This window comes from Scyliorhinus torazame, chromosome 14 (genome assembly GCF_047496885.1).
Source record: "Scyliorhinus torazame isolate Kashiwa2021f chromosome 14, sScyTor2.1, whole genome shotgun sequence".
Classification (NCBI taxonomy): Eukaryota; Metazoa; Chordata; class Chondrichthyes; order Carcharhiniformes; family Scyliorhinidae; genus Scyliorhinus; species Scyliorhinus torazame.
In genome coordinates this window covers 182,501,527-182,528,172 of record NC_092720.1, presented here as the reverse complement: position 1 = coordinate 182,528,172, position 26,646 = coordinate 182,501,527, and the positions used below count along the sequence as shown (strand labels likewise).

General features: G+C 46.6%; 1 protein-coding gene across 1 annotated transcript; it reads left to right on the top strand.

Annotated features, from left to right (window-relative positions):
- Positions 1 to 313: 313 nt before the first annotated feature.
- On the top strand, positions 314 to 20,614 carry LOC140389092 (probable G-protein coupled receptor 139). Its single transcript, XM_072473251.1, has 4 exons — positions 314 to 403; positions 5,912 to 5,979; positions 9,470 to 9,588; positions 19,710 to 20,614. Exons 1-4 carry the CDS (start codon positions 314 to 316, stop codon positions 20,612 to 20,614), a joined length of 1,182 nt encoding a protein of 393 aa, XP_072329352.1.
- The last annotated feature ends 6,032 nt before the right edge of the window (positions 20,615 to 26,646 follow it).

The window sequence follows — 26,646 nt, the reverse complement described above, 5'->3', positions numbered from 1 at the left end:
TTGTAGCCTCATCTGCATCTCTCCTAACGCCCCCTCCCATCCACAATAGCCAATCTCCCTCTCACTGAATCACAGTTTATTCCAGTCAGTATTTCTCCTCCCTGGACTGATCTCTTTTTCATGAAAAACTGAACCTGTGTTCTTTGTGTCGTCACTGGAAGAGACACGCCTCACTGAACTATGGTCAGAGACCTATGTGGGTGAGAGGTCAAGGTGCCGAATCAGTGATCATTTACTGCTCCAAAACGTATTCATCGGTTACAGAAGTAAACGATTCAATAACCACAGCCTAACATTCAGCCCCTGAAACGCAATGATCACTCGTGACTCATCAATTTTCAAGACTGTAATGGGGGAAAGGGAAATGAGTCGGCAGAAAAGCAAACAGATAACTATATCCAGAGTAAGAATAATTTATTATATAAAGAGGATTTGTTAGCAACAACAATTTTGCCCCGCCCTTAAAGTGTCACTAAATAGTTAACATATGCTTGTGTGGGAGGCGGCTAAATCTCAATTCTCACTAATCCGCAAACACCAACGAATAAATACAAATAAATCCAATCATGAAATATGGGGATAACTCCATGGATTCCAGAGACCAGTCGCCCAACATCATGAATTATCAATCAGAACCAGCTTGTTTCAACCTACTAGTGACCATCAGTCAGTCCAATTCTACAGTGAGAAAGATTCCCAGTGTTCCCTTCCCATTGAGAGCTGCCTGCGCTGATGTCTGATTTAGCTGTGTGCAACACATAATTCAGGGAGGCAATGAGGGTCAATGAGGTTTGTAATCAGTTGGTGTACTGGAATAAAACCAAGCTCGTCATTCAGGGCACTTGACTTAACAAAGTGATATCAGTTATCTGTAGGATAATGGTCAGTAGGTCAGAGGATGCGACATTATCAGTAACTGATTACAATCACAGACCATTGCGCACACGCACGCACAGAGTGACACCATTTCAATGGTTAGGGTCACTTACCAGGAACTTTAACAATAGCAAGAATCATGTGCTTTATTTTTCTGACACTGAAATGAACCCATGAATTTCTGTATGGAGCGATCTGTCCCTTTGTGCTGGAACAATCGCTCTGTGTCGAGCATTGAACTGTTGGCACTTACCGGACCTTTGATGTGGGCGACACGGTAACACAGTGGTTAGCACTGTTGCTTCACAGCTCTAGGGTACCAGGTTTGATTCCCGGCTTGGGTCACTGTCTGTTCGGAGTCTGCACGTTCTCCCGGTGTCTGCGTGAGTCTCGAAAGACGTCCTGTGGTGTAATTTGGACATTCTGAATTCCGCCTCTGTGTACTCGAACAGGCGCCGGAATGTAGCAACGAGGGGCTTTTCACAGTAACTACTTTGCAGTGTTAAAATAAGCCAACTTGTGACAATAAAGACTTATTATCCCCGATGGGATCTCTACGGGGATACTAAAGTTAGATTCTTGAAACAAAATCGGCAGGGAGACCGGTTATGACAACTGGGTTAGCTACATTCCTGTTGTGATAGAATATATTGACCATTCAGATTAGAAAATCTCAATGCTTGATCAATTTTGGTCACATTAATTAACTGCGGGAAATTGGAATCTGTATTGGCCCAGGTCAGTCGGACACTATTGATCTCATTCTATTTCAATGCGCACTTCACACTGCTGTGGGTATTTATTTAACTATTGAAATCTTCATCTGAACTATTCTCTCAGGGCTTCGCATTGCATTTTATGATTTGGCTGCCGTCCTTAACAGTCGTCATCCAGTTAAATAATTCGAGTGGGGAATTTGCATCCATGGATTGTACATACAATACAGCCTGAAATTAACTCTAATGACAGATAGTCCTCGGAATATATGCTCTTTGAGAAATTTCCGCGATGATGTACGATTTCAGCTGTACACAATATTCAAACTGTGGGGGATAAAGTGGCTGATGGTATATCGAAAACTATGTCAGATCCACAAACTGCGCATCCTCCGAAACTCATCCAGCCTTGAAACTGCCGCTAAATGTAGTGCAGGAATAGCAGCTCATCCTTTCTGGCACACGGGGGTTTCAGCCTAGATAGTAAGGGCTATAAGAATGGAGATGAGGTCACAACATTGAGGAAGGAAACACTTATATCCGTGAGGATGGATGGTATTCTGAAAGGGTTGTCAAATCAGGTTATATAGGTTGAACTGAGGAAGGAAAAGGGACAATATCACTGCTGGGATTGCATGATAGGCTCCCAAACAGTCCTAGGCAGATAGAAGAGCAAATATGTACACATATCTGAGAACAGCAAAATTAGTGGGGCAGCAAGCGAGCTGGCATTTCAAGTACCCTCATGTTGATAGGGGTAGAATTAGTGTGATGGGCAGAGATCGAGCCAAATTCTTCAAGTGGATGCAGGGGAATATGTTTGCGACTTGCAAACCAAACACAAGATGGAGCACTTATATTTCAGGGCTCGACAAAAGGCGTGTCACTTGTGATCAGTTTAGTGGAAATGATCAGGATGGAGCTAGACTTCGGAGTAGTTAAGGTAGAGGAACAAAAACGACCAGGAATCAAAGTCCTCAACTGGGAGAAGCTAATTCTGCTGTGATTGAGCTAAAGTGAAAGCAGCTACATGAAAGTAATTCATTGTCAGGACAATGGGACATTTTCAACGAAGAAACAGTACGGGATTAAAGTATGTTGTCTTAAACAAATTGGTGAGTCCAAAAATAATTCGGAGTCAGCTTGCTGACGGGGCTTAAATGTTTGGAGAAAAAGGGAAAAGCATAGCTTATGTCAATAAGGCAGAAACATTGTGTGTGTGTATGTGGGGGCGGGGGGGGGGGGGGGGGGGGATCTGAAATCTAGTTCCAAGTTCTAAAACTCCGCTCTGACTCGATTGGATAATCAAAACTAGTGCAGAATATTACTCTGGTGCTCATAAGCTAAGGGTTAAAATAAAACAATCGTTTTTCTGTCATTACTACACTGCTGTCACCATCTGAACACGGGCCTTGGATCCAGGCCTCCAGTCCACCCATGAGTCAGCAGCCATTTCTCAAAACGACAGCAATACATTAAGAAGTCTTACAACACCAGGTTAAAGTCCAACAGTTTAACCTGGTGTTGTAAGTCTTCTTACTTCTTATCATTAAGGAGGAAATAGCAGGGTACCTGGAGGGAAATTGTCCCATTGGGCAGACGCAGCATGGGTTCACAAAGGGTAGGTCGTGTCTGACTAATTTGGTAGAATTGTTTTGAGGACGTTACCAGTGCAGTAGATAACGGGGAGCCAATGGATGTGGTATATCTGGATTTCCAGAAAGCTTTTGACAAGGTGCCACACAAAAGGTTGCTGCATAAACTAAAGATGCATGGCATTGAGGGTCAAGTGGTAGCATGGGTAGAGGATTGGTTAACTAACAGAAAGCAGAGAGTGGGGATAAATGGGTGTTTCTCTGGTTGGCAACCTGTAACTAGTGGGGTCCCTCAAGGATTAATGTTGGACCCGCAGTTGTTCACAATTTACATAGACGATTTGGAGTTGGGGACCAAGTGCAATGTGTCAAAGTTTGCAGACGACACTAAGATGAGTGGTAAAGCAAAAAGTGCAGAGGATACCAGAAGTCTGCAGAAGGATTTGGATAGGTTAGGTGAATGGGCTAGGGTCTGGCAGATGGAATTCAATGTTGCCAAGTGTGAGGCTATCCATTTTGGGAGGAATAACAGCAGAATGGATTATTATTTAAACGGTAAGATGTTAAAACATGCTGCTGTGCAGAGGGACCTGGGTGTGCTGGTGCACGAGTTGCAAAAAGTTGGTGTGCAGGTGCAACAGGTGATTAAGAAGGCTAATCGAGTTTTGTCTTTCGTTGCTAGAGGGATGGAGTTCAAGACTAGGGAGGTTATGCTGCAATTGTATAGGGTGTTGGTGAGGCCGCATCTGGAGTATTGTGTGCAGTTTTGGTCTCCTTACCTGAGAAAGGACATATTGGCACTGGAGGGAGTGCAGAGGAGATTCACTAGGTTGATCCCAGAGTTGAGGGGATTAGATTATGACGAGAGGTTGAGTAGACTGGGACTGTACTCATTGGAGTTTAGAAGGATGCGGGGGGATCTTATTGAAACATATAAAATTATGAAGGGAATAGATGCGGGCAGGTTGTTTCCACTGGTCGGGGAAAACAGAACTAGGGGGCATAGCCTCAAAATAAGGGGAAGTAGATTGAGGACGGAGTGTAGGAGGAACTTCTTCACCCAAAGGGTTGTGAATCTCTGGAATTCCTTGCCCAGTGAAGCAGTTGAGACTCCTTTAAACGTTTTTAAGAAAAAGATAGATATCTTTCTAAAGAATAAAGGGATTCGGGGATATGGTGTATGGGCCGGAGAGTGGAGCTGAGTCCACAAAGATCAGCCATGATCTCATTAACTGGCAGAGCAGGCTTGAGGGGCCAGATGGCCTACTCCTGTTCCTAGTTCTTATGTTCTTACTGTGCTCACCCCAGTCCAATGCCGGCATCGCCACATCATGGACAGCATACATGTCAGAGAATTGTCCAGTTATTCGCCTTCTTTGTCATAAAAACTGGAACAAAAGCTGTTCCAAACTTCCGGATAAAAATTACCAACTGTAACATGCTTCAACTCACATGGATCAGACCACATTTTTTTAAACCCCTTGGATAGTCTTTTACCCCGTTCACTTTAAACGAGGCGTTTCAAAAATACCGCTTCCTCTCCTCGAAGTAGACAGAGTCACTCACTTCCGCCTGGGAGTGCCGGAAACCTGTGGGTTATTATAAAAGGCAGGAATCACTGCTTGGAGAGATGGAGCTGGACATGGTCTTGAAGGGAACGTTTTGTGAGGGTTCTGCATTCCTGGACCGAATCTCAAATGAAGGAAGGACATGGCACTAAGACACTGCGGTATCGCTGAATCTTCTTTCTGAAGAGAAATGCGTAACACTCATTGAATGCTCACTAATAACCTGCCACCTGGCCACTTTTCCAAGGCTTTGCAAAATTAAAAAAAGCGCACGTAAACTGCATCCACTGCATTCTCCCCTCACGGTGTCTTACCCTCGGAAAACATGTATTATAACCTACCCGGATCCCATTGGCTGGGGACAATTCGTTACTTCATGCTGCTTGGGGGATATGAGGTCCCTTGGACCAGTCATTAGCCGTGCATCTGCATCTGTGTAAATAGAGCTGGCCAGTGTAGTACGGCCTGAGAGGGAGCCAGTAGTGAACTGTTGGCCCTATGTACATATTCTTGTAAATAAGTTACTTTCTGTTTGACTCTACAAACTCGTGCTGGATCCTTTGTGTCCCTCACAAAAGACAGGTGCTCTCTTCTTATAACCTTTGAAACATGTGTCGGGTGCTTGCTTATTCATCGCTCCTATTTCAGTTTGACGTGGATTGGTGGCAATTTCATTCTGCTAATTATCAACATTTTCCACAGCACAGTTTGAACTGTTTTAAACTGAAGACCATAATGATAGAGGCAGGCAGTGGAGGAATAAACAAATTCTCTGTCGAAATTGCAGGGAAGAGAACATTCCAAAACCAGATCTAAACGCACAAAGCAAAGTTCCACCTAAATTAATTATCTGATCAGTGGATTGTCTGACTGCAAATTGTCTTCTGCCTCCCCCCACCCTATTTCCTACTGATATAATCTCTTTTTTTTGGTTCTTTTTTCAGAACTCTAAATCTCATTTACGGTTTTCATTTTTTCTTTCTATTTCTCTCGCTCCTCAATGTACTAATTTCACTTTCGACTCCAGAAAACATTTTAATTCCTGATTTAATTTTACCTTTCCCATTTTCTCCTCTGCTCCTCCAGCTAAGCTTTTTGCTTCTCTCCCCTTGCCCAAGTTGTTATTTCGTTTTTATTCTCCACTTGGTTCACATAGGTGCCATCACCACAGGTAGAACTTGGAAAGTGTTTATGCATGGCAAGTATGATGAGCTTGGTACTAAGGTAAGAAGCAGATGTTCATAATATCATGGGTTATAACCTTTGGGGTATGACCTGGGCCATGTGCAAATTGGCAGAGGGTAGATACAATTAACGAGAGGAATATGTGGCTAAAGAACTGGCATGTGAGAAGCAGTATTTTGGTTTGCCGGGCACGGGCACAAGTACTGAGGAAAGTGGGTGCTGTACCATTGGAACAGCCACATCTGAATAACGCTGGGCCCTGTGTTCTTGTGAACTACGTAGCTGTGGAAGTGAAAATGGTTTATAACAAAAATCAAGGGTGAGACATCAAAGGGGGTTCTCCCATTCCCCAACTCATGTTTCTCAGCGACACATTATTAGTAGTGGGATTCTCTCTTATCACTGCTTACCAATGGGATTTCCCATTGAAGCCATCCCACGCTGCCATGGAAACCATTGTCAGAGGAGTGCTGCTGGCAGGAAAAGTGAATCCCGATGACCAGAGAAATGTAGAAAGATGTGGATCGTTGGGAGAACTTATTGAAATGTAGAAAATACTGACAAGGCTAGAGAGACTGGATGGGTGGATAATGGTTCCTTTTGCTGGAGGCCTAGAACAAAGGGTGACAGTCTCTGGATACAGGGTAGGTCACTTAGTTTCGAGATTAGGAGAAACCTCTCCACTCAGTGTGATGAATCTGTGAAATTCTCAGTTCCTACAGAAAAATAAAAATCTCCACACCATTTTTCAAAAAGCAGCACAATCGAGTCCGCGTTACTCACATAAAACCTCCACTCCCTCTATCACCAGCATATTGTGGATGCAAGGGTCCAGAATAAAGTCTGGGTAGGAGACACTAACCTCCGTAACCAACTGTAAATCTGTTCTGTGACCACAGATTGAACCGGTGTGGTCAAGAAAGACAGGACTTCCATGTCGGTTTTATGCAGCTTATGGGAGCAGAAGTGAAAACTCGACATGATCTTATTCTGACTGACCTACCTGTCACCGATCCATTTGTCGAGGAATGTTTTGTTAGGAGTGTGAACTGCGCAGAACTTATGGGGAGGAGGCTCTACCTTCACATTGAGAATACTCTCCATCGTACAATATGATACTGCCACTTTGTTAAATGAGACAGTTTTAAAGAGATCTATGTCCTCAAGAATTGACATCCACTAGGTGTTCTGGGCGAACAGCAGCAGAATCCCATCGCCCAGACTATCCCTCACTCTACTGTTAGCATCAAAACATTGAATTTCCCTGGCTAAATGACGAGTGCAAGAGAGAAAGTCAGGAGCAAGTAACAATAATACCTAAAATTAATGTTATGATCTGGTGAAGCTCCAGTTCAGGGCTGCTTGCATGCTAAACGGTCCACACAGCATGCAATGGACAAGAAAAAGTGAACCCGCAAACAGGCGACACAATGGCACAGTGATTAGCACTCCTGTCTCACAATGCCAGCGGTCCAGTTTCGAATCCGGGGTTGGGTGACTGTGTGGTGTTTGCACGTTCTCCCAGTGCCTGCGTGGGTTTCTTCCGGGTGCTCAGGTTTCCTCCCAAAGTGCAAAGATGTGCAGGTTCGGTGGATTGCCCGTGATCAATGAATGGGGTTAGAACGATAGAGTGGGAGTGGGCCAAGTTAGAGCACTCTTTCAGGGAGTCGGTGCAAAATTGATAGGGCTGAATGGCCTCCTTCTTCAGAGGGGTATTTTATGGGATCAGACAACAGCTGCCACATCCAGCCATGAATGGAATGGAGAACTACATTATGCATGGAAGGAGGAGGCTCTGTGTCCTCATGTCCAATAACTGGTGAATACAGCACTTCAATACAAAAGATATGTCTGAAGAATTGGCAATCAACGTCAGACAGAATGTCCCCTTTTGACATGGGCCGAATGGCCTCCGTCTGCGTTGTAACTTTTCTACGATTCTATGACATCTTCACTTGATACCCAACGTTGCAGATCCCAGAATTCAGACAATTTGATTCACATCATGAGATAATCAGAAATGGCTGAAGGCACGGGGCACTTCATAGACTAGGCATCCTTACAACATCCCAGCGGCAGTCACTGAAGATGTATTACAGAACGAGCTGGGCTCCTGGCCAAACTGTGCCAGTAGATCAACAACACTGACATCCTTGCAAAAATGTGGGAAATTGCATAATGTCCGCAACAAATAAGGCAAATCCAATTCGACGAATTATCCCAATCATCAGCATGTGGCAGAAGGGATGGCCGACATTTCTATCAAACTTACACAGCAATGAACTGCTCCAACATGCTCATTTTGGGTTCCACAGCGCCCATTCTGCACCTACCCTCATTGCAACCATCTTTCAAACAAAGGCAAAAGAGTTCAATTCAGGTGTCTGCTTTGTGTGTCACACAAGATGCACTGCAGAAAACTGTTGATTCTCCTTCTAAGCACCTCTCAAACTTAACTATTCTGGAGATCATGATGTGGAGATGCCGGTGTTGGACTGGGCTGAGCACAGTAGGAAGTCTTCCAACACCAGGTTAAAGTCCAGCAGGTTTGTTTCGAATCACTAGCTTTCAGAGCGCAGCTCCTTCATTAGGCATTCACCTGATGAAGGTGCTGTGCTCCGAAAGCTAGTAATTCCAAACAAACGTGTTGGACTTTAACCTGGAGTTAGAAGACTTCTTATTCTGGAGATGGGTGCAGAATCTACCAGCTAAATGGACAAGGGCAGCAGGAATATGAAAGTCCCATCACCTATCAGTTCCAACTACAAGAGGTACACCATCTGTATTTGGGACTATATAATTGTCCCTTCAATGTCGCAGGCTCAAATACATGGAACTCCGTCCCTCACGGTACTGCGGTGCTGTGTACCTACAGCACACAGACTGCGCCGTTTCAAAACTGCAACTCAACACAACCTTCTTAAAGCAAACATGTTGGCCTTAACAGCGATGCTCACATCTCATGATATGCATTAAGTACACATTAGTTTTAGGGCCTGTGTAAGTTTCAGGATCTGAATAAGTTTGCGAAGCTGTATTTAAGTTTGAAAAACTATTATATTGAGGGGCTGCTACAGTTTTGAGGAGTTACATTATTTTGAAATTCCATATAGCAAATGTCCGCACTTGCATAAATTAACTGGATGCTTGTAGCCACATTCTCGAACGCAGCGAAGCAGTCCTGCAAGAAAAGGTTAGATTTGGAACGTGTCGGTCACATGAACTCGATGTGAGTTTCGGAGATTGACCTGATGGCTACTTGAAAGATCACACCATTGCCGAGAGAATGCAGCTTCCAATGTTGACGTGGTTAATTAGCTGTTCAGTCTTTAGGGTCTTGCAATTTCAACTCAGTTCTAAATATGTTGCATCACAACAGGGAGTGTTCTCGGCTGTCGTAATCTGTTTCCTCATTTTTTTCCAGTAAACTGCGTGATGTTGCAATCTCCACGTCCCCATGGGGATCACGCAGGGTATAACTATCATGCAGGGTATAAACTATAAACGATAACCTCTGCGAATGTATCAGATCAGGATTACATTCAGAGAGGCTGCCTACAAAAAGCGTCGGATCTCATAAAAGTATGGAAACATTTCACAGTATCAGGAAAATATACTACATGATTGTTGCTGTCGTTGGTGTCCCTGGTAAGTGACGGTGAGCATTGAAAACGGGCAAATGTGTGTGTGACCGGTGTCTGATTTTACTGTGTGACTGACAATGTTGAATATTGATCTGGCGATCACAGGTAAGCTGACACACAATCAGTGCTATAGTGTTTTTTTAAGTCAAAGATCCTGAATGATCTCTGTTCTTTTGTCCCATTGACCCAACTGAAAAGGAACCTGATTGTAACGCGCTGGCTCCCTAAATTATCATGCTATTGTCTTTAGTGGAAAAAGGTGTCCAGTTAAATCAGGCGGTATAACAGGCAATGCTCGGAGACAGTACATTCCTCCCACCGAACAGCGAAAATATGCCGGACGGGATTCTCCACTCCCACGCCGAAGTGGCCGCGTCGTCGTGAACGCCGTCGAGTTTCACGACGGCACGGAACGGCCCCGGTACCAACCGATTCAGGCCCTGACATTGGGCCAGTATCGGGGCCGCGTCATCTACACGCGCTAGGCCTTGTCGCCCGCGTAAAAGCGGCGCCACATAGATGACGTGGCTGGTGCTGCATAACGGACGTCATCCGCGCATGTGTGGGTTGGCCGGCGCCAACCCGCGCATGCGTGGTTGCCGTCTTCTCTAAGTCCGCCCCGCAAGAAGATGGGGGACAGATCTTGCGGGGCCGTGGAAGGAAGGAGGTCCTCCTTCAGAGAGGATGGCCCGACGATCGGTGGGCACCCATCGCGGGCCACCCCACATTCCAGGTGAAGCGGGGTGCAGGATCCCCCCTCACCCCCCCACAGGCCGCCCCCCCCCCAGCATTCACGCACTGCCCACGACTGCAGCGACCAGGTGTGGACGGCGCCAGGGGGAACCCACCATTTTGGCCTGGCCGCTCGGCCCATCCGGGCCTCAGAATCGCGGGGGTGCCGGAGAATCGCCATTTTCGGTGTCTCCGGTGATTCTCCGGCCTGCGGCCCGCAAAACTCGACTGGGCCATTCCCGCCGCTTGGGAGAATCGCGGGAGGGCGTCGGACCAGCGTCCCCGGAAATTTTGGCGGCCCAGGCGATTCTCCCAACCAGCGTGGGAGTGGAGAATTGCACCCCTTGTGCAGGTAACTGATTGAAGTGGGACGTCTGACCGAGGTTTTCTGGAGTACCCACCACTGTAGAATTGTACTGACTGTCGGCGATTAACTGGAATGAAACACCTTGCTCCATTTCTGTATCATTGTTTGATGTGGCTGAACGTTCCACCCCTTGGATCTGCCTTCACGCTTTATCGACGTAATAAACGGTGAAGGCGCAATGTTTGAAGTTGTTTGGCATTAAGTGTGGGAAGTGAAATGTATTGACAATGCTCGGTTCCGACTGAACAGACCCAACAAAAGCTGTTGTGAATGTTTTACTGACATAAAATAACAGGTCAGCACTGTTGTTGCATTAAAATCCTCTGTATAATTATATTTCTTCTTCTAAGGACAGGAATAAGTTTGGTGCTTATTGATCCCTTTCTTCCAATACAATGTGGACATTTTGTAGTTCATGACTGTTGTCTTTTTAGTGGGCTGTCTAGTGCAGAAATTGCATGTTGGACTGTGATTATTGTATAATCTTTGTCTGTAACTTCTTAATGTTAGATCAACGTTAGTTTATTAATACGAGCCAAGTAAGTTTTGATGGGCCAGTTAGTCTTGACACATGTAGCCTACATTGATCTATGCGCTTAAGTGGGAGATGTGGGGATGCCGGTGCTCGAATGGGGTGGGCACAGTAAGACGTCTTATGACAAACACCAGGCTAAAGTCCAACAGGTGTATTTGGAATCACTAGCTTTCAGAGCGCAGCTCCTTCATCAGGTGAGTCTTAACTGAGTGAGCTAAGTCTCTTGGAGGGTAAGCACAGAGAACTGAAAAACATGGACACAGCTTTTCAGAGAACAGAAATCAATTGGACAGAAGTACAGAAATGCTAAACGTCCTCAATTAAATAAACAGAGCAGTGCTTTAATAAAGAAATCAACACAGTGAAATTTCACAGTGCTGGGAGAGGTGAGTGCACAAAAGGTGTGGCAGGAGTGCCTTTAGACACGGAGTGCTGATTGGAACAGAGTGCATCTGAGTTTAGGTGAGTGACTGAGTGCTGATTGGAACAGAATGCATCTGAGTTTAGGTGAGTGACTGAGTGCTGATTGGAACAGAGTGCATCTGAGTTTAGGTGAGTGACTGAGTTCGGGTGAGTGGCAAGAGAGGGCTGTGTTTTTGTTGGTGTTCGGGTTTATCCTTGAAGGTATATTTAAAAAAAAAATATTTTTAAATTAATTAACGAGTTGAATCTGGCTGGACAGGTGATGTGCTGTTGCTGTCTGATGATGGAACTGGTGGATCCCATTGAGACCGTCAGTGACCACATCTGCAGCAAGTGTTGACTGCTCGAGGAACTTCGGCTCAGAATTGATGAGCTGGAGACCGAGTTGCACACACTGCGGCACATCAGGGAGGGGGAAAATTACCTGGATGCTTTGTTTCAGGAGGCAGTCACACCCGGTAGAATAAGTACTGTTAATTCGGACAGTGGTCAGGGACAGAGTGGTGTGACTGCAAGGGAGGCAGGTAGGGGGATCCTGAGTTTAGGAGTTGAGGAGCCTCAGCCCTTGACCTTGTCCAACAGGTATGAGGTACTTGCCCCCTGTGTGGATGAGGAAAAGGGCTGTAGGGAGGATGTGCTGACTGACAACTGCACTGTGGTACAGGAAGCCATTCAAGAGGGGGGAGCAAAAAGACAAGTGGTAGTTGTAGGGGATTCTATAATTAGGGGGATTGATGGCATCCTTTGTAAGCCAGATCGAGAGTCCCGCATGGTATGTTGCCTGCCCGGTGCCAGGGTGAGGGACATCTCTGATCGGCTTGAAAGGATTTTGGAGAGGGAGGGGGAGGATCCAGTTGTTGTGGTCCACGTTGGGAATAACAACATAGGTAAGGTTAGGAAAGAGGACCTGTTTGGGGATTATCAAACACTAGGGACTAAATTAAAGAACAGGTCCTCCAGGGTTATAATCTCTGGATTACTACCCGAGCCATGTGCCAATTGGCATAGGGTTGAGAAAATTAGGGAAGTTAACACGTGGCTAAAGGAGTGGTGCGGGAAAGAGGGATTCCATTTCATGGGGCATTGGCATCAGTACTGGGGCAGGAGGGACCTGTACCGTTGGGACGGTCTTCACCTGAACCATTCTGGGACCAGTATTCTAGCGAATAGTATAAATAGGTTGGTCACAAGGACTTTAAACTAGCAAGTTGGGGGGAAGGGAAGTGTAAAGCTATGGACAGTATAATGGTTAATGGAGATCAAGGCAGCAGGTTACGTGACAGGTTATTATGTAGAGATATGGGTTCAAAGACAAGGAAAATTAGGAGAAAGGGTAAGAGGAAAAGTAATTTGCGAAAAGTTACTGATCAAGGTGTTAGGATTCATAACAAAGACATAAAAAAAAGCATAAGTGTACTTTACCTGAGTGCTCGTAGTATACAAAATAAGGTAAATGAGTTGATGGCACAAATCATCGTGAATGACTATGATTTAGTGGCCATTACTGAAACGTGGTTCAAAGATGGTCACGACTGGGAGTTAAATATCCAAGGGTATCAGATTAGACGAAAGGATAGAATGGACGGTAAGGGCGGTGGTGTAGCTTTGTTGTTTAAGGATGGCATCCGGGCAATAGTAAGGGATGATATTGGTGCTATGGAGGACAAGGTTGAATCAATTTGGGTGGAAATCAGGAATAGTAAGGCAAAAAGGTCACTGATAGGAGTAGTCTATAGGCCACCAAATAGTAACAGGATGGTAGGGCAGGCAATAAGCAAAGAAATAACGGATGCATGTAGAAATGGTACAGCGGTTATCATGGGAGATTTTAATCTGCATATCGATTGGTTTAACCAGGTTGGTAAAGGCAGCCTTGAGGAGGAGTTTATAGAATGTGCCCGGGATAATTTCCTGGAACAGTATGTAATGGAACCTACAAGGGAACAAGCGGTCCTAGATCTGGTCCTGTGTAATGAGGCAGGATTGATTAATGATCTCATAGTTCGGGATCCTCTTGGAAGGAGCGACCACAATATGGTGGAATTTAAAATACAGTTGGAGGATGACAAGGTAAAATCAAACACTAGTGTTTTGTGCTTAAACAAAGGCGATTACAATGGGATGAGAGAAGAACTAGCTAAGGTAGACTGGGAGCAAAGACTTCATGCTGAAGCAGTTGAGGAACAGTGGAGAACCTTCCGAGCGATCTTTCACAGTGTTCAGGAAAGGTTCATACCAACAAAAAAGAAAGACGGTAGAAAGGGGAAAAATCGACCGTGGATATCTAAGGAGGTGAGGGAGAGTATCAAATTGAAGGAAAAAACATACAAAGTGGCAAAAATTAGTTGGAGACTAGAGGACAAGGAAGTCTTTAGGGGCAACAGAAAGCTACTAAAAAGCTATAAAGAAGAGTAAGGTAGACTATGAAAGTAAACTGGCTCAGAACATAAAAGCAGATAGTAAAAGCTTCTACAAATATACAAGACAAAAAAGAGTGGCTAAGGTAAATATTGGTCCTTTGGAAGATGAGAAGGGAGATTTAATAACAGGAGATGAGGAAATGGCTGAGGAGCTGAACAGGTTTTTTGGGTCAGTCTTCACAGTGGAGGACACAAATAACATGCCAGTGACTGATGGAAATAAAGATATGATAGGTGAGGACCTTGAGATGATTGTAATCACTAAGGAGGCAGTATTAGAACAAAACAACAAAGAACACAGAAATGTACAGCACAGGAACAGGCCCTTCTGCCCTCCGAGCCTGTGCGAACCATGCTGCCCGACTAAACTACAATCTTCTACACTTCCTGGGTCCGTATCCCTCTATTCCCATCCTATTCATGTATTTGTCAAGATGCCCCTTAAATGTCGCTATCGTCCCTGCTTCCACGAGTTCCAGGCACCCACTACCCTCTGCGTATAAAACTTGCCTCGTACATCTACTCTAAACCTTGCGCCTCTCACCTTAAACCTATGCCACCTAAAATTGACCCCTGTACCCTGGGGAAAAGCCTCTGACTATCCACTCTGTCTATGCCCCTCATAATCTTGTATGCCTCTATCACGTCTCCCCCCAACCTCCTTCGTTCCAGTGAGAACAAACCAAGTTTATTCAACCGCTCCTCAAAGCTAATGCCCTCCATACCAGGCAACATTCTTGTAAATCTCCCCTGCACCCTCTCTAAAGCCTCCACATCCTTCTGGTAGTGTGGCGACCAGAATTGAACACTATACTCCAAGTGTGGCCTAACTAAGATTCTATAAAGCTGCAACATGACTTGCCAATTCTTATACTCAATGCCCCAACCAATGAAGGCAAGCATGCCGTATGCCTTCTTGACTACCTTCTCCACCTGTGTTGCCCCTTTCAATGACCTGTGGACCTGTACTCCTAGATCTCTTTGACTTTCAATACTCTTGAGGGTTCTACCATTCACTGTATATTCCCTACCTGCACTAGACCTTCCAAAATGCATTACCTCACATTTGTCCGGATTAAACTCCATCTGCCATCTCTCCGCCCAAGTCTCCAAACAATCTAAATCCTGCTGTATCCTCTGACAGTCCTCATCGCAATCCGCAATTCCACCAACATTTGTGTTGTCTGCAAACCTACTAATCAGACCAGTTACATTTTCCTCCAAATCATTTGTATATACTACAAAGAGCAAAGGTCCCAGCACTGATCCCTGTGGAACACCACTGGTCACAGCCCTCCAATTAGAAAATCATCCTTTCATTGCTACTCTCTGCCTTCTATGACCTAGCCAGTTCTGTATCCACCTTGCCAGCTCACCCCTGATCCCGTGTGGCTTCACCTTTTGTACTAGTCTACCATGAGGGACCTTGTCAAAGGCCTTACTGAAGTCCATATAGACAACATCCACTGCCCTACCTGCATCAATCAACTTAGTGACCTCCTCGAAAAACTCTATCAAGTTAGTGAGACACGACCTCCCCTTCACAAAACCGTGCTGCCTCTCACTAATACGTCCATTTGCTTCCAAATGGGAGTAGATCCTGTCTCGAAGAATTCACTCCAGTAATTTCCCTTCCACTGAAGTAAGGCTCACCGGCCTGTAGTTCCCGGGATTATCCTTGCTACCCTTCTTAAACAGAGGAACAACATTGGCTATTCTCCAGTCCTCCGGGACATCCCCTGAAGACAGTGAGGATCCAAAGATTTCTGTCAAGGCCTCAGCAATTTCCTCTCCAGCCTCCTTCAGTATTCTGGGTAGATCCCATCAGGCCCTGGGGACTTATCTACATTAATATTTTTTAAGACACCCAACACCTCGTCTTTTTGGATCCCAATATGACCCAGGCTATCTACACACCCTTCTCCAGACTCAACATCTACCAATTTCTTCTCTTTGGTGAATACTGATGCAAAGTATTCATTTAGTACCTCGCCCATTTCCTCTGGCTCCACACATAGATTCCCTTGCCTATCCTTCAGTGGGCCAAACCTTTCCCTGGCTACCCTCTTGCTTTTTATGTACGTGTAAAAAGACTTGGGATTTTCCTTAACCCTATTTGCCAATGACTTTTCGTGACCCCTTCTAGCCCTCCTGACTCCTTGCTTAAGTTCCTTCCTACTTTCCTTATATTCCACGCAGGCTTTGTCTGTTCCCAGCCTTTTAGCCCTGACAAATGCCTCCTTTTTCATTTTGACGAGGCCTACAATATCTCTCATTATCCAAGGTTCCTGAAAATTGCCGTATTTATCCTTCTTACTCACAGGAACATGCCGGTCCTGAATTCCTTTCAACTGCCACTTGAAAGCCTCCCACATGTCAGATGTTGATTTGCCCTCAAACATCCGCCCCCAATCTATGTTCTTCAGTTCCCGCCTAATATTGTTATAATTAGCCTTCCCCCAATTTAGCACATTCATCCTAGGACCACTCTTATCCTTGTCCACCAGTACTTTAAAACTTACTGAATTGTGGTCACTGTTACCAAAATGCTCCCCTACTGAAACATCTACCACCTGGCCGGGCTCATTCCCCAATACCAGGTCCAGTACCGCCCCTTCCCTAGTTGGACTGTCTACATATTGTTTTAAGAAGCCCTCCTGGATGCTCCTTACAAACTCTGCCCCATCTAAGCCCCTGGCACTAAGTGAGTCCCAGTCAATATTGGGGAAGTTGAAGTCTCCCATCACCACAACCCTGTTGTCTTTACTCTTTTCCAAAATCTGTCTACCTATCTGCTCCTCTATCTCCCACTGGCTGTTGGGAGGCCTGTAGTAAACCCCCAACATTGTGACTGCACCCTTCTTATTCCTGATCTCTACCCATATAGCCTCACTGTCCTCTGAGGTGTCCTCCCGCAGTACAGCTGTGATATTCTCCCGAACCAGTAGCGCAACTCCGCCTCCCCTTTTACATCCCCCTCTATCCCGCCTGAAACATCTAAATCCTGGAACGTTTAGTTGCCAATCCTGCCGTTCCCTCAACCAGGTCTCGGTAATGGCAACAACACCATAGTTCCAAGTACTAATCCAAGCTCTACGTTCATCTGCCTTACCCGTAATACTTCTTGCATTTGGTCAAGCTAATGGGGCTAAAGGTAGACAAGTCTCCGGGCCCTGATGGGATGCATCCCAGAGTGTTAAAAGAGATGGCTAGGGAAATTTTAAACGCACTAGTGATAATTTATCAAAATTTACTAGACTCTGGGGTGGTCCCAGAGGATTGGAAAGTAGCAAACATGACACCACTGTTTAAAAAAGGAGGTCGGCAGAAAGCGGGTAATTATAGGCCGGTAAGCTTAACTTCGGTTGCAGGGAAAATGCTGGAATCTATCATTAAGGAGGAAGTAGCGGGGCACCTGGAGGGAAATTGTCCCATTGGGCAGACGCAGCATGGGTTCACAAAGGGTAGGTCGTGTCTGACTAATTTGGTCGAGTTTTTTGAGGACGTTACCAGTGCAGTACATAACAGGGAGCCAATGGATGTGGTATATCTGGATTTCCAGAAAGCTTTTGACAAGGTGCCACACAAAAGGTTGCTGCATAAACTAAAGATGCATGGCATTGAGGGTAAAGTGGTAGCATGGGTAGAGGATTGGTTAACTAACAGAAAGCAGAGAGTGGGGATAAATGGGTGTTTTTCTGGTTGGCAACCTGTAACTAGTGGGGTCCCTCAAGGATCAGTGTTGGGCCCGCAGTTGTTCACAATTTACATAGACGATTTGGAGTTGGGGACCAAGTGCAATGTGTCAAAGTTTGCAGACGACACTAAGATGAGTGGTAAAGCAAAAAGTGTAGAGGATACCGGAAGTATGCAGAAGGATTTGGATAGGTTAGGTGAATGTGCTAGGGTCTGGCAGATGGAATTCAATGTTGCCAAGTGTGAGGCTATCCATTTTGGGAGGAATAACAGCAGAATGGATTATTATTTAAACGGTAAGATGTTAAAACATGCTGCTGTGCAGAGGGACCTGGGTGTGCTGGTGCACGAGTCGCAAAAAGTTGGTGTGCAGGTGCAACAGGTGATTAAGAAGGCTAATCGAGTTTTGTCTTTCGTTGCTAGAGGGATGGAGTTCAAGACTAGGGAGGTTATGCTGCAATTGTGTAGGGTGTTGGTGAGGCCGCATCTGGAGTATTGTGTGCAGTTTTGGTCTCCTTACCTGAGAAAGGACATATTGACACTGGAGGGAGTGCAGAGGAGATTCACTAGGTTGATCCCAGAGTTGAGGGGATTAGATTATGACGAGAGGTTAAGTAGGCTGGGAATGAACTCATTGGAGTTTAGAAGGATGCAGGGGATCTTATTGAAACATATACAATTATGAAGGGAATAGATAGGATAGATGTGGGCAGGTTGTTTCCACTGGTCGGGGAAAGCAGAACTAGGGGGCAATACTCAAAATAAGGGGAAGTAGATTTAGGACGGAGTGTAGGAGGAACTTCTTCACCCAAAGGGTTGTGAATCTCTGGAATTCCTTGCCCAGTGAAGCAGTTGAGGCTCCTTCTTTAAACGTTTTTAAGAAAAAGATAGATACCTTTCGAAAGAATAAAGGGATTCGGGGATATGGTGTACGGGCCGGAGAGTGGAGCTGATTCCACAAAGATCAGCCATGAGCTCATTAAATGGCGGAGCAGGCTCGAGGGGCCAGATGGCCTACTCCTGTTCCTAGTTCTTATGTTCTTATGTTCTTAACACAGCATTCTCAATTGCCTGAAATACGTTAATATTCAAGTTAGAAGTTACATACAACGGTACATGCACAGCAGCGGAAGTGCTAACTCCTTTGCCCTCTCTGTTGATGTTGCCTGACCTGCTGTATGCTTGATTTTTACAGACTTGAGGAAGTCTCCGAATGCTGTTTTGCTTCAAACACTGACACCTAGATGTTAATGGGGCTGGTATACATTGGAGGGGGAAGCGGTGGAAATTCAGATCAATCACACTAATGCTTTTGTTTCTTGACTTGTGCTTCCTTAATCCTTGACAGGTTGCCTTCCCGGAAGACAGACTGATTGACAGGCTTTCTTCACAGTCAGGGGCGGGGGACGATTCTGGAACATTCTGACGGAGCAGCTACGCCTGATACTGACTTCGGTACTGGGCTGAGTTGTTTGCCTGCGGGGATCTATCCCTGACCTTGGTGGTCGTTCTGAAGGAGGGCCCGAGGAAAGAACTGTTAGTCTGATGGTAACCAGTGGAGGGGAATTCGCAATACTTGTGCTGAACCATAAACAGGGCAGTGAATGCCATTTATCTTCTCCCTGAAGCTGCCCTCCCCCCTCCCCCCCCCCCATCATAATAATAACAATAATCGCTTATTCTTACAAGTAGGCTTCAATGAAGTTACTGTGAAAAGCCACTAGTCAAGGCAACTGAAGACAAAGGCTACTGGCATTATTGAAACACTGAAGCAAAGTTGTTGTCCATCCCATGCCTCGTCTTCCTTAAACCTGAACATGGGCTGGCATAAGTTGGGCGGTAGTTGGCAAGGCCTTTTTAGTGGCTTTTGACCTCTGACGTGAACCCGCCCTTCGGAATCAAAAAGTATTTGATCATACTTTTCCTTATCCTTTCCATTCTCTCTTTTACAGTTAATTTAGTGGCGATTGTGATCCTTTCCCAGGGGAAGTGTGGCCTCTCAAACTGCACCACTCGCTATCTAGTGGCCATGGCAACAGCGGATCTACTGGCAATAGTTACTGCAGTCATACTGTGGCAGATCGTTCCTTACTATTTCCCGAAATCATTCCTGGAAATCACGCCTGTGTGCAGTGGAATCTTTGTCCTACTCTATGCAGCCACAGACTGTTCTGTCTGGTTCACCGTCGCTTTCTCTTTTGATCGATGTGTGGCAATTTGTTGCCCAAAGCTAAAAATAAAATATTGCACCGAGAAGACTGCAGCTGTGGTTCTATCAGTAATATGCATTCTCTTCTCCTTAAAAGACATCCCCTTTTACTTTATATTTGAACCTGAAGAGGTAATTGACAATGTTCCTTGGTTCTGTAAAGTAACAACAAGTTATCATACTGATTCCAGATGGGTGGACTTCAACTGGTTGAATACAGTGTTAACCCCGTTGCTCCCGTATGTTTTAATTCTGTTGCTGAACACTCTGACAGTCAGATACATTTTAGTGGCCAGTCGAGTCCGTAAGGCACTGAGGGGGCAGAAAAAGATAGAGAATCGCAGTGACCCAGAGATGGAGAGCAGAAGGAGGTCTGTGATTTTACTCTTCGCCATATCTGGCACCTTCATAATTCTGTGGCTATTATATGTTGTAAACTTCTTACATAATATCATCACGGGTGATGGTCCTGAATACAATGATTCGTTGTATATCTTAGCAAAAGTTGCAGTTATGCTGTCGGATTTAAGTTGCTGCACAAACACATTTATTTATGGGGTGACTCAGTCCAAGTTCAGGGATCAGTTCAAAAGTGCTGTGAAATATCCGGTTACATCAATTATTGTATTAATTAATAAACAAAACTGAGAACACCCCAGTTGTGGGTCGCAGTGTTTCTATTCCACGAATATAACAATTGTCCTGAGATACATCAACTGACTGACATCAGGAACCGCTGAGGGTAGCAAAATATGCCCAGTGCTGATTGGGGCAATCACTGTGTTTAGGATGTGTCTCTGTTTTTGATTGACATTCTCATATTTTGTTCCTGGACAAGAACACTAAAGAACAAAGAAGAAATAGAAGTACAGGACAGTACAAGTACAGGCCCACCAAGCCTGTGCCGATCATGATGCCCTAAGTTGAAAGAAACCTTCTGCCCATACTCGGTCGGTATCTCCCTATTTCCTCCCTATTCATGTATCAATCTAAATGCCTCTTAAATTTTGCTAATGTGCCTGCTTCCACCACATGCTCTGGCAGCGCGTTCCAGGCACCCATCACTCTGCATGAAAAACCTACCCTGCACATCTCCCTTAAACCTTGTCCCTCCCACTTTGAACCTGTGCCCCCTTGTAGTTGACATTTCCACCTTTGGAAAAAGCCTCTGACTATCCACACTGTCTATGCCTCCATCTAATTTTGTTGGCTTCTATCAGATCACGCCTCAGCCTCCATCTTTCCAGTGAGAACAATCCTAGTTATTCAACCTCTCCTCATAGCCAACACCCTTGAGACAAGGAAACATCCCGGTGAACCTTCTTTGCACTCTCCCCAAAGCTTCCACATCCTTCTGATAATCTGGTGACCAGAACTGCACGCAATACTTCAAAAGCGACCTAACCAACGTTTTATACAGCTGCAACATGATTTCCCAACTCCTGTACTCAATGCTCCGGCTGATAAGGCAAGCATGCCATATGCCTTCATGATCACCTTGGCCACCTGTGTTGCCACTTTTAGGGAACTGTGGACCTGCATGCCCAAATCCCTCTGTAAGTTAATGTTCCTAAGGGTTCTGCCATTTACAGTGCAGTTTGTTAGATTCTAAGGGTCCTCTTGCCTAGATAATTAGTTCTTCTGTTTAGTGGAGCAACATGTATTAAGTTTCCAGAGTCAATATGTAGGCAGTATTTTGGACGATTGGATTACAGAGAATATTCAGAGCAAAACATACGATTTGCCCACCTCCTCTCTACTGTTTTTTATAATGCTCATGAGCCTGCTCCTGTACCAATTAAAAGCTCGGTACTTATCTTCCTTTTGCCTTCTCCATTAAATTTCCTTGACAAATCTTTCTTCCAAAACAAAGTAACACCCTTCCTCAGATGTTGAGAGAAAATTGTGCACACCATTCCATGTGCAGCCACACCACACATGGGTAGTATGAGAAGTTGTATAAGGCTGATTCTGGTGCAGTAGCAGAGGATATGGGACGATTCCTGGAAGGTTGGAGCACCCAGAGTTGGAGGAAGGGAAGAGGCAGGCCTCAGAGGAGCTGCTGGGGCTGAGGGGAACTGATGGATACTATCATGGGAATGCAGTCAGTGAAGGCCGCGGGTACGGATGGCTTTCCGATGGAGTTGTATCAGCTGTTTGCGATGTATTTGGCCCCGCACCTCTTGGCATGTTAAGTGAGGCAGTGAAGAGGGCGGATATGCCAGTGACGCTGTCACAGGCGTCGATTACACTGATTCCAAAGAAGGGGTTGGATCCACTGGAGTATGGGTCATACAGGCCCATCTCGTTGTTAAATACGGACTTGAAAGTATTGGTGAAGGTAGCACATATGCAGGTAGCATGTGTGCCAGAGGTGGTCTCTGTCAGACAGGTTTTGTGAAGAATAGGTAGCTATCCAGCAACATCAGGAGGCTGTTGAATACAGTTATTACTCTGTCAGGCGTGAGGGCACGAGAGGTTATTGTGCATATGGATGCGGCAAGGTACTTGTTCACAATTTTGGGTTGGTTTGAGTGTGTTGACGGTTGTGGCATGGGTGCATCTTTTGTATGCATCCCCGGTGGCAAGTGCGGATATGAACGAGATGATTTCAGCCTGGTTTGGGTTGCACAAGGGTACGAGGCAGGGGTGCCCGCTGTCACCATTCTAATTCACGATGGCGAATGAACCCTTAGTGATAGACCGTTGGGGGTCTGCTGATTGGCGAGGGATTGAGGGGGAAGGCAGGGAGCACCTCGTGTCTTTGCATATTTGTGTTGGACTCGGTGACGTGTATGGGCAGAATCATGGGCCTGTTGGGGCCTTCTCCGGCTATAATCTGAATGTAGAGAAGAGCGACGTGTTCCCGGTGAATGCGGCGGGGCAGAGTGTCAATTCGGGGACACTATCATTTAACGCAACTCGAGAGAGGTTAAGGTACATGGCGGTTCAGGTGATGCGTGAGTGGACACGATGCACAGGTGGAATTTGATAATACTGGTGGAAGAGGTTGAAGGGGATCTGAAGAGGTTGGACACTTGGGACTTGATATTGTCAGGGAGGGTGCAGGTGGTAAAGATAAATGTGCTACCAAGGTTCCTGTTTAGTTTTCAGGGCGTCCCAATCTCTCTCCCCAAGGCCTTCTTCCGGACGGTGGAGGCACTGATCTGGGCGTTTTTATGGGTGGAGAAGGTACCGAGGGTGAAGAGGGCACTACTGCAGAGGCAGAAAGGGGTGTTGGCCGTCCCAAACCTGCTACATTATTAGAGGCCTGTGAATGTGGAGAAGGTTAGGCGACGGTGCGGGGGGTGCAGGCGGGAAGGGGCGGAGTGGGTCAGGTTGGAAGAGGAGTCCTGCAGGAGTTATAGTCTGAGGGCCCTGATAGTGGCCCCTTTGTCGTTAGCTCTGGGGACGTATAAGAGGAGTCCGTTCGTGCAGTTGGCGATCATGATACGGAACCAGTTGAGGTGGTATTTTAAGTTGGAAATAATGTCGGTGTTGACGCCACTTTGTGGGAACCATAGGTTTAAGCTGTGGGGGTGGACGGGATATATAGGATGTGGTGGGAGGCGGGGCTGTAGAGAGTTGGGACATATTATTGGAGGGGAAGTTTGTGGGACTGGATGAGCTGCGGGAGAGTTGGAACCTCCGAGGGGGAGCAAGTTTAGGTAGATGCAGTGCAGGAATTTCTGCGAAAGGAGTGGCAGGTGTTCCGTAAGCAACTGGAGTGCACGCTGTTAGATCAACTGCTGCTTCCTGATGACTTGGGAGAGAGCAGGATTGGAGATATAACCAAGTCATTGGAGGCGCACGGCAGTGCATAGATTATGGGCGGGATTCTCCGAAACGGAGGCAGAGTGTTCGCGCCATCGTGAACGCCGTCGACGTTCATGACGGCGCGAAACGGCCCCTATCCCGACCGATTCAGGGCCCGATAATTGGCTAGGAGCGGGGCTGCCTCATTTACACGCGCCAGGCCTTGTCGCCGTGTAAAGGCGGCGCCGCATACATGACGCGGCCGGCGCCGCTTAAATGGCGTCACCCGCGCATGCGTGGTTGCCGTCCTCTCAGAGTCCGCCCCGCAAGAAGGTGTCAGACAGATATTGCGGGGCTGCGGAAGAAAGGAGGTCCTCCTTCAGAGAGGACGGCCCGACGATCGGTGGGCACCGATCGCGGGCCACACCCCATTTGAGGCCCCCCCGGTGCAGGATCCCCCCTCCCCCCGAACCCCCCCTGCAGGCCGCCCCCCCCCCAGCGTTCCCGCGCTGTTCCCGACAGCAGCGACCAAGTGTGGACGGCGCCGGGGGGAACCCGCCGTTTTGGGCTGGCCGCTCGGCCCATCCGGGCCTGAGAATAGCAGGGCTGCCGGAGAATCGCCATTTTGGGTGTCTCGGGCGATTCACTGGCCAGCGGCCCGCCGAACTCGACGGGGCCGTTCCCGCCGCTTGGGAGGATCACGGGAGGGCGTCGGACTGGCGTCGCGGGAAATTTTGGCGGCCCAGGTGATTCTCCCAACCGGCGCGAGAGTGGAGAATCGGGCCCCTTTCGAGCGAGGATGAGTCGGTTCTTCAAGGGAGTGGTCGATGGATGTGAGAAATCCGGGCGTGGGCCGGAGAATGGTTATCACGTGTTCTGTGGCTGTGAGAAGATGGAGAGCTTTTGGGAGGTGGTGTACGGGACGTTATCTAAGATAGTGAGGATGGAAGTTAGGCAGGACCTCATGGTGGCGATTTTGGAGTTTCTGTAGTGCCGGAGCTGCTGGAGGGGAACGGGGCTGATGTCGTGGCCTTTGCCTCTCAGATTGCCCACATAGGATCCTGTTAAGTTGGAGATCAGATAAGGCGCTGGGGTTGGTGGCTTGGTTGGGGGACCTGCACCACCTTCTCCAGCTGGAGAAGATTACTTTTGAGCAGAGGTGCTCGGAGGAGAACTTCACAGTGTGGTGGAGGCTGTTCATGATGGTATTTGAGGAGTTGTTTGTTGCGGGGTGGGGGGGGGGGGGGGGGGCCGCGAGGCGGGGGTAGGGATAAAAGGGGAAAACTACAAACTGTCGATTGTGATTTATGGACTGTGTATTTCGTTGAGATTCTCTATGTTTGGAATAAAATACTTTTTAAAAGAAGAGAGAACAGGTAGGGGTTTTAAGCTTTCTGGAAAAAATACTCAATGGCTTTTGGGACATTTGTCAACTGAACAAACACTTACAGGACTCAGTAAAACAATCAGTTTAACAGGGGTGCGTCCGAAAGACTGAGTTCAGGGAACTCATTTGTTTTCTCTGCAGTTGAAGAAACGGTGAATTTAGGGTGTGGGTCATTTTTGGCTTTCTCCAGGAGATATAGAAGTTGGGTGAGAATCATCAAGTGAATGCTTAGGGATTCACTATAGGAACCCCATTTGCAACTGTGTCAGTTCAAAATGAGAAGCCTTTGTATCAAGTTAGTGGTAACTCTTGACTGATTTATGCGAGTGTAAAGATATTGCTGGGGTAAAGGCATAATGGGGGCTTGAATGTTCTTCTTTTCCTCCAATTGACATCTTTCCAACATGTTTTGTCTGGTGTAATATAGTTCACTCTTCTTGTTTTAATACATTTTAATCTGGTATTAAAAGTTCATGAGCAGACTCCTGTAAATTTGTTCAGTAGCTTCTTCCATGGTTTCTAACACAAAGTAAAAATCGATAAAGCCAGGTTACGTTTGGGGTCCGAATTTCCCACTATTCACGGCAGTTGGTATGTTAAAAGTTGCAAGACCCACTGAGGATATAAGCGTCCCCGGTGGACATTGAGGAGAGCATAGTAGAGGATGATGATCCCACGGTTGGAGGGGTTTAGATTGGGGAGGGTCTCAGTCAGGGTGGGAGTAGATGGCTCAGTTCAATGCTGGGGCATGGGGATCAGGTCAGTGTTGGAGTGAGGGGCTCTAGTCAGGCAGGCGTGAGGGATTGAGGTCAGCGAGGACCACAAGTTAGAATGGAAGCAGGGGACTCCGGTAAGTGCTGGCGTGAGGGGCTCATGTTAGGTTAGCAGTGAGGGATTTAGTTCAAGGTGGAAGTGAGGGGCTGAGGTCAGGGTAGATTTAAAGGCCTAGGTCTGGTGGGAATGAGAGGTTTAGGTTAGGTTGTGAATGGGGAGCCTAGGTCAGGGTGAGAGTGAGGGGCACGGGTCAGGGTGGGATTGATCAGCTCAGGTTAGAGTTGGAGTGAGGGGCTGAGGTCAGCGTAGGAGTGAGGGGCTCATTGTTTAGATCAAGTGTGGAAATGAGGATCACAGGTCAGTTTGAGGGCTTCAGGTGAATGTGGAAAAGAATGACTCAGGCTTCGGTTGGTGGGGTTCAGTGTGGGGTACGTCCATCTCCCCCCTTTCATTCAGAGTTCCACCTTCTCTGTTCTCTGATTTTCTCTGTCAGTCTCTGTCAATCACTGAGCGTTGCTTATTTTAAAGTGAAAGATTGGGCGGTCGGAATCCTGCAAGCAGAAATATGAGGCGGGATTCTCCACTCCCGCGCCGAAGTGCCCACGCCGCCGTGAACGCCGTCGAGGTTCACGACGGCGCGAAAGGGCCCCGATCCCGACCGATTCAGGGCCCGAAAATGGGCTAGGATCAGGGCCGCGAGCACCTCGGAGGGGGGGGGTGCCGCGAAGGCCGCGTCGTCACCGCGCAGCGCGCGAATGATGCG

Coding starts and splice junctions, on each gene's coding strand:
- LOC140389092 (XM_072473251.1), top strand. CDS start 314: ATGATCACTCGTGACTCATCAATTTTCAAGACTGTAATGGGGGAAAGG. Junction 404..5,911: donor AACAGATAACTATATCCAGA/GTAAGAATAATT, acceptor TGGTTCACATAG/GTGCCATCACCACAGGTAGA. Junction 5,980..9,469: donor ATGATGAGCTTGGTACTAAG/GTAAGAAGCAGA, acceptor CGAATGTATCAG/ATCAGGATTACATTCAGAGA.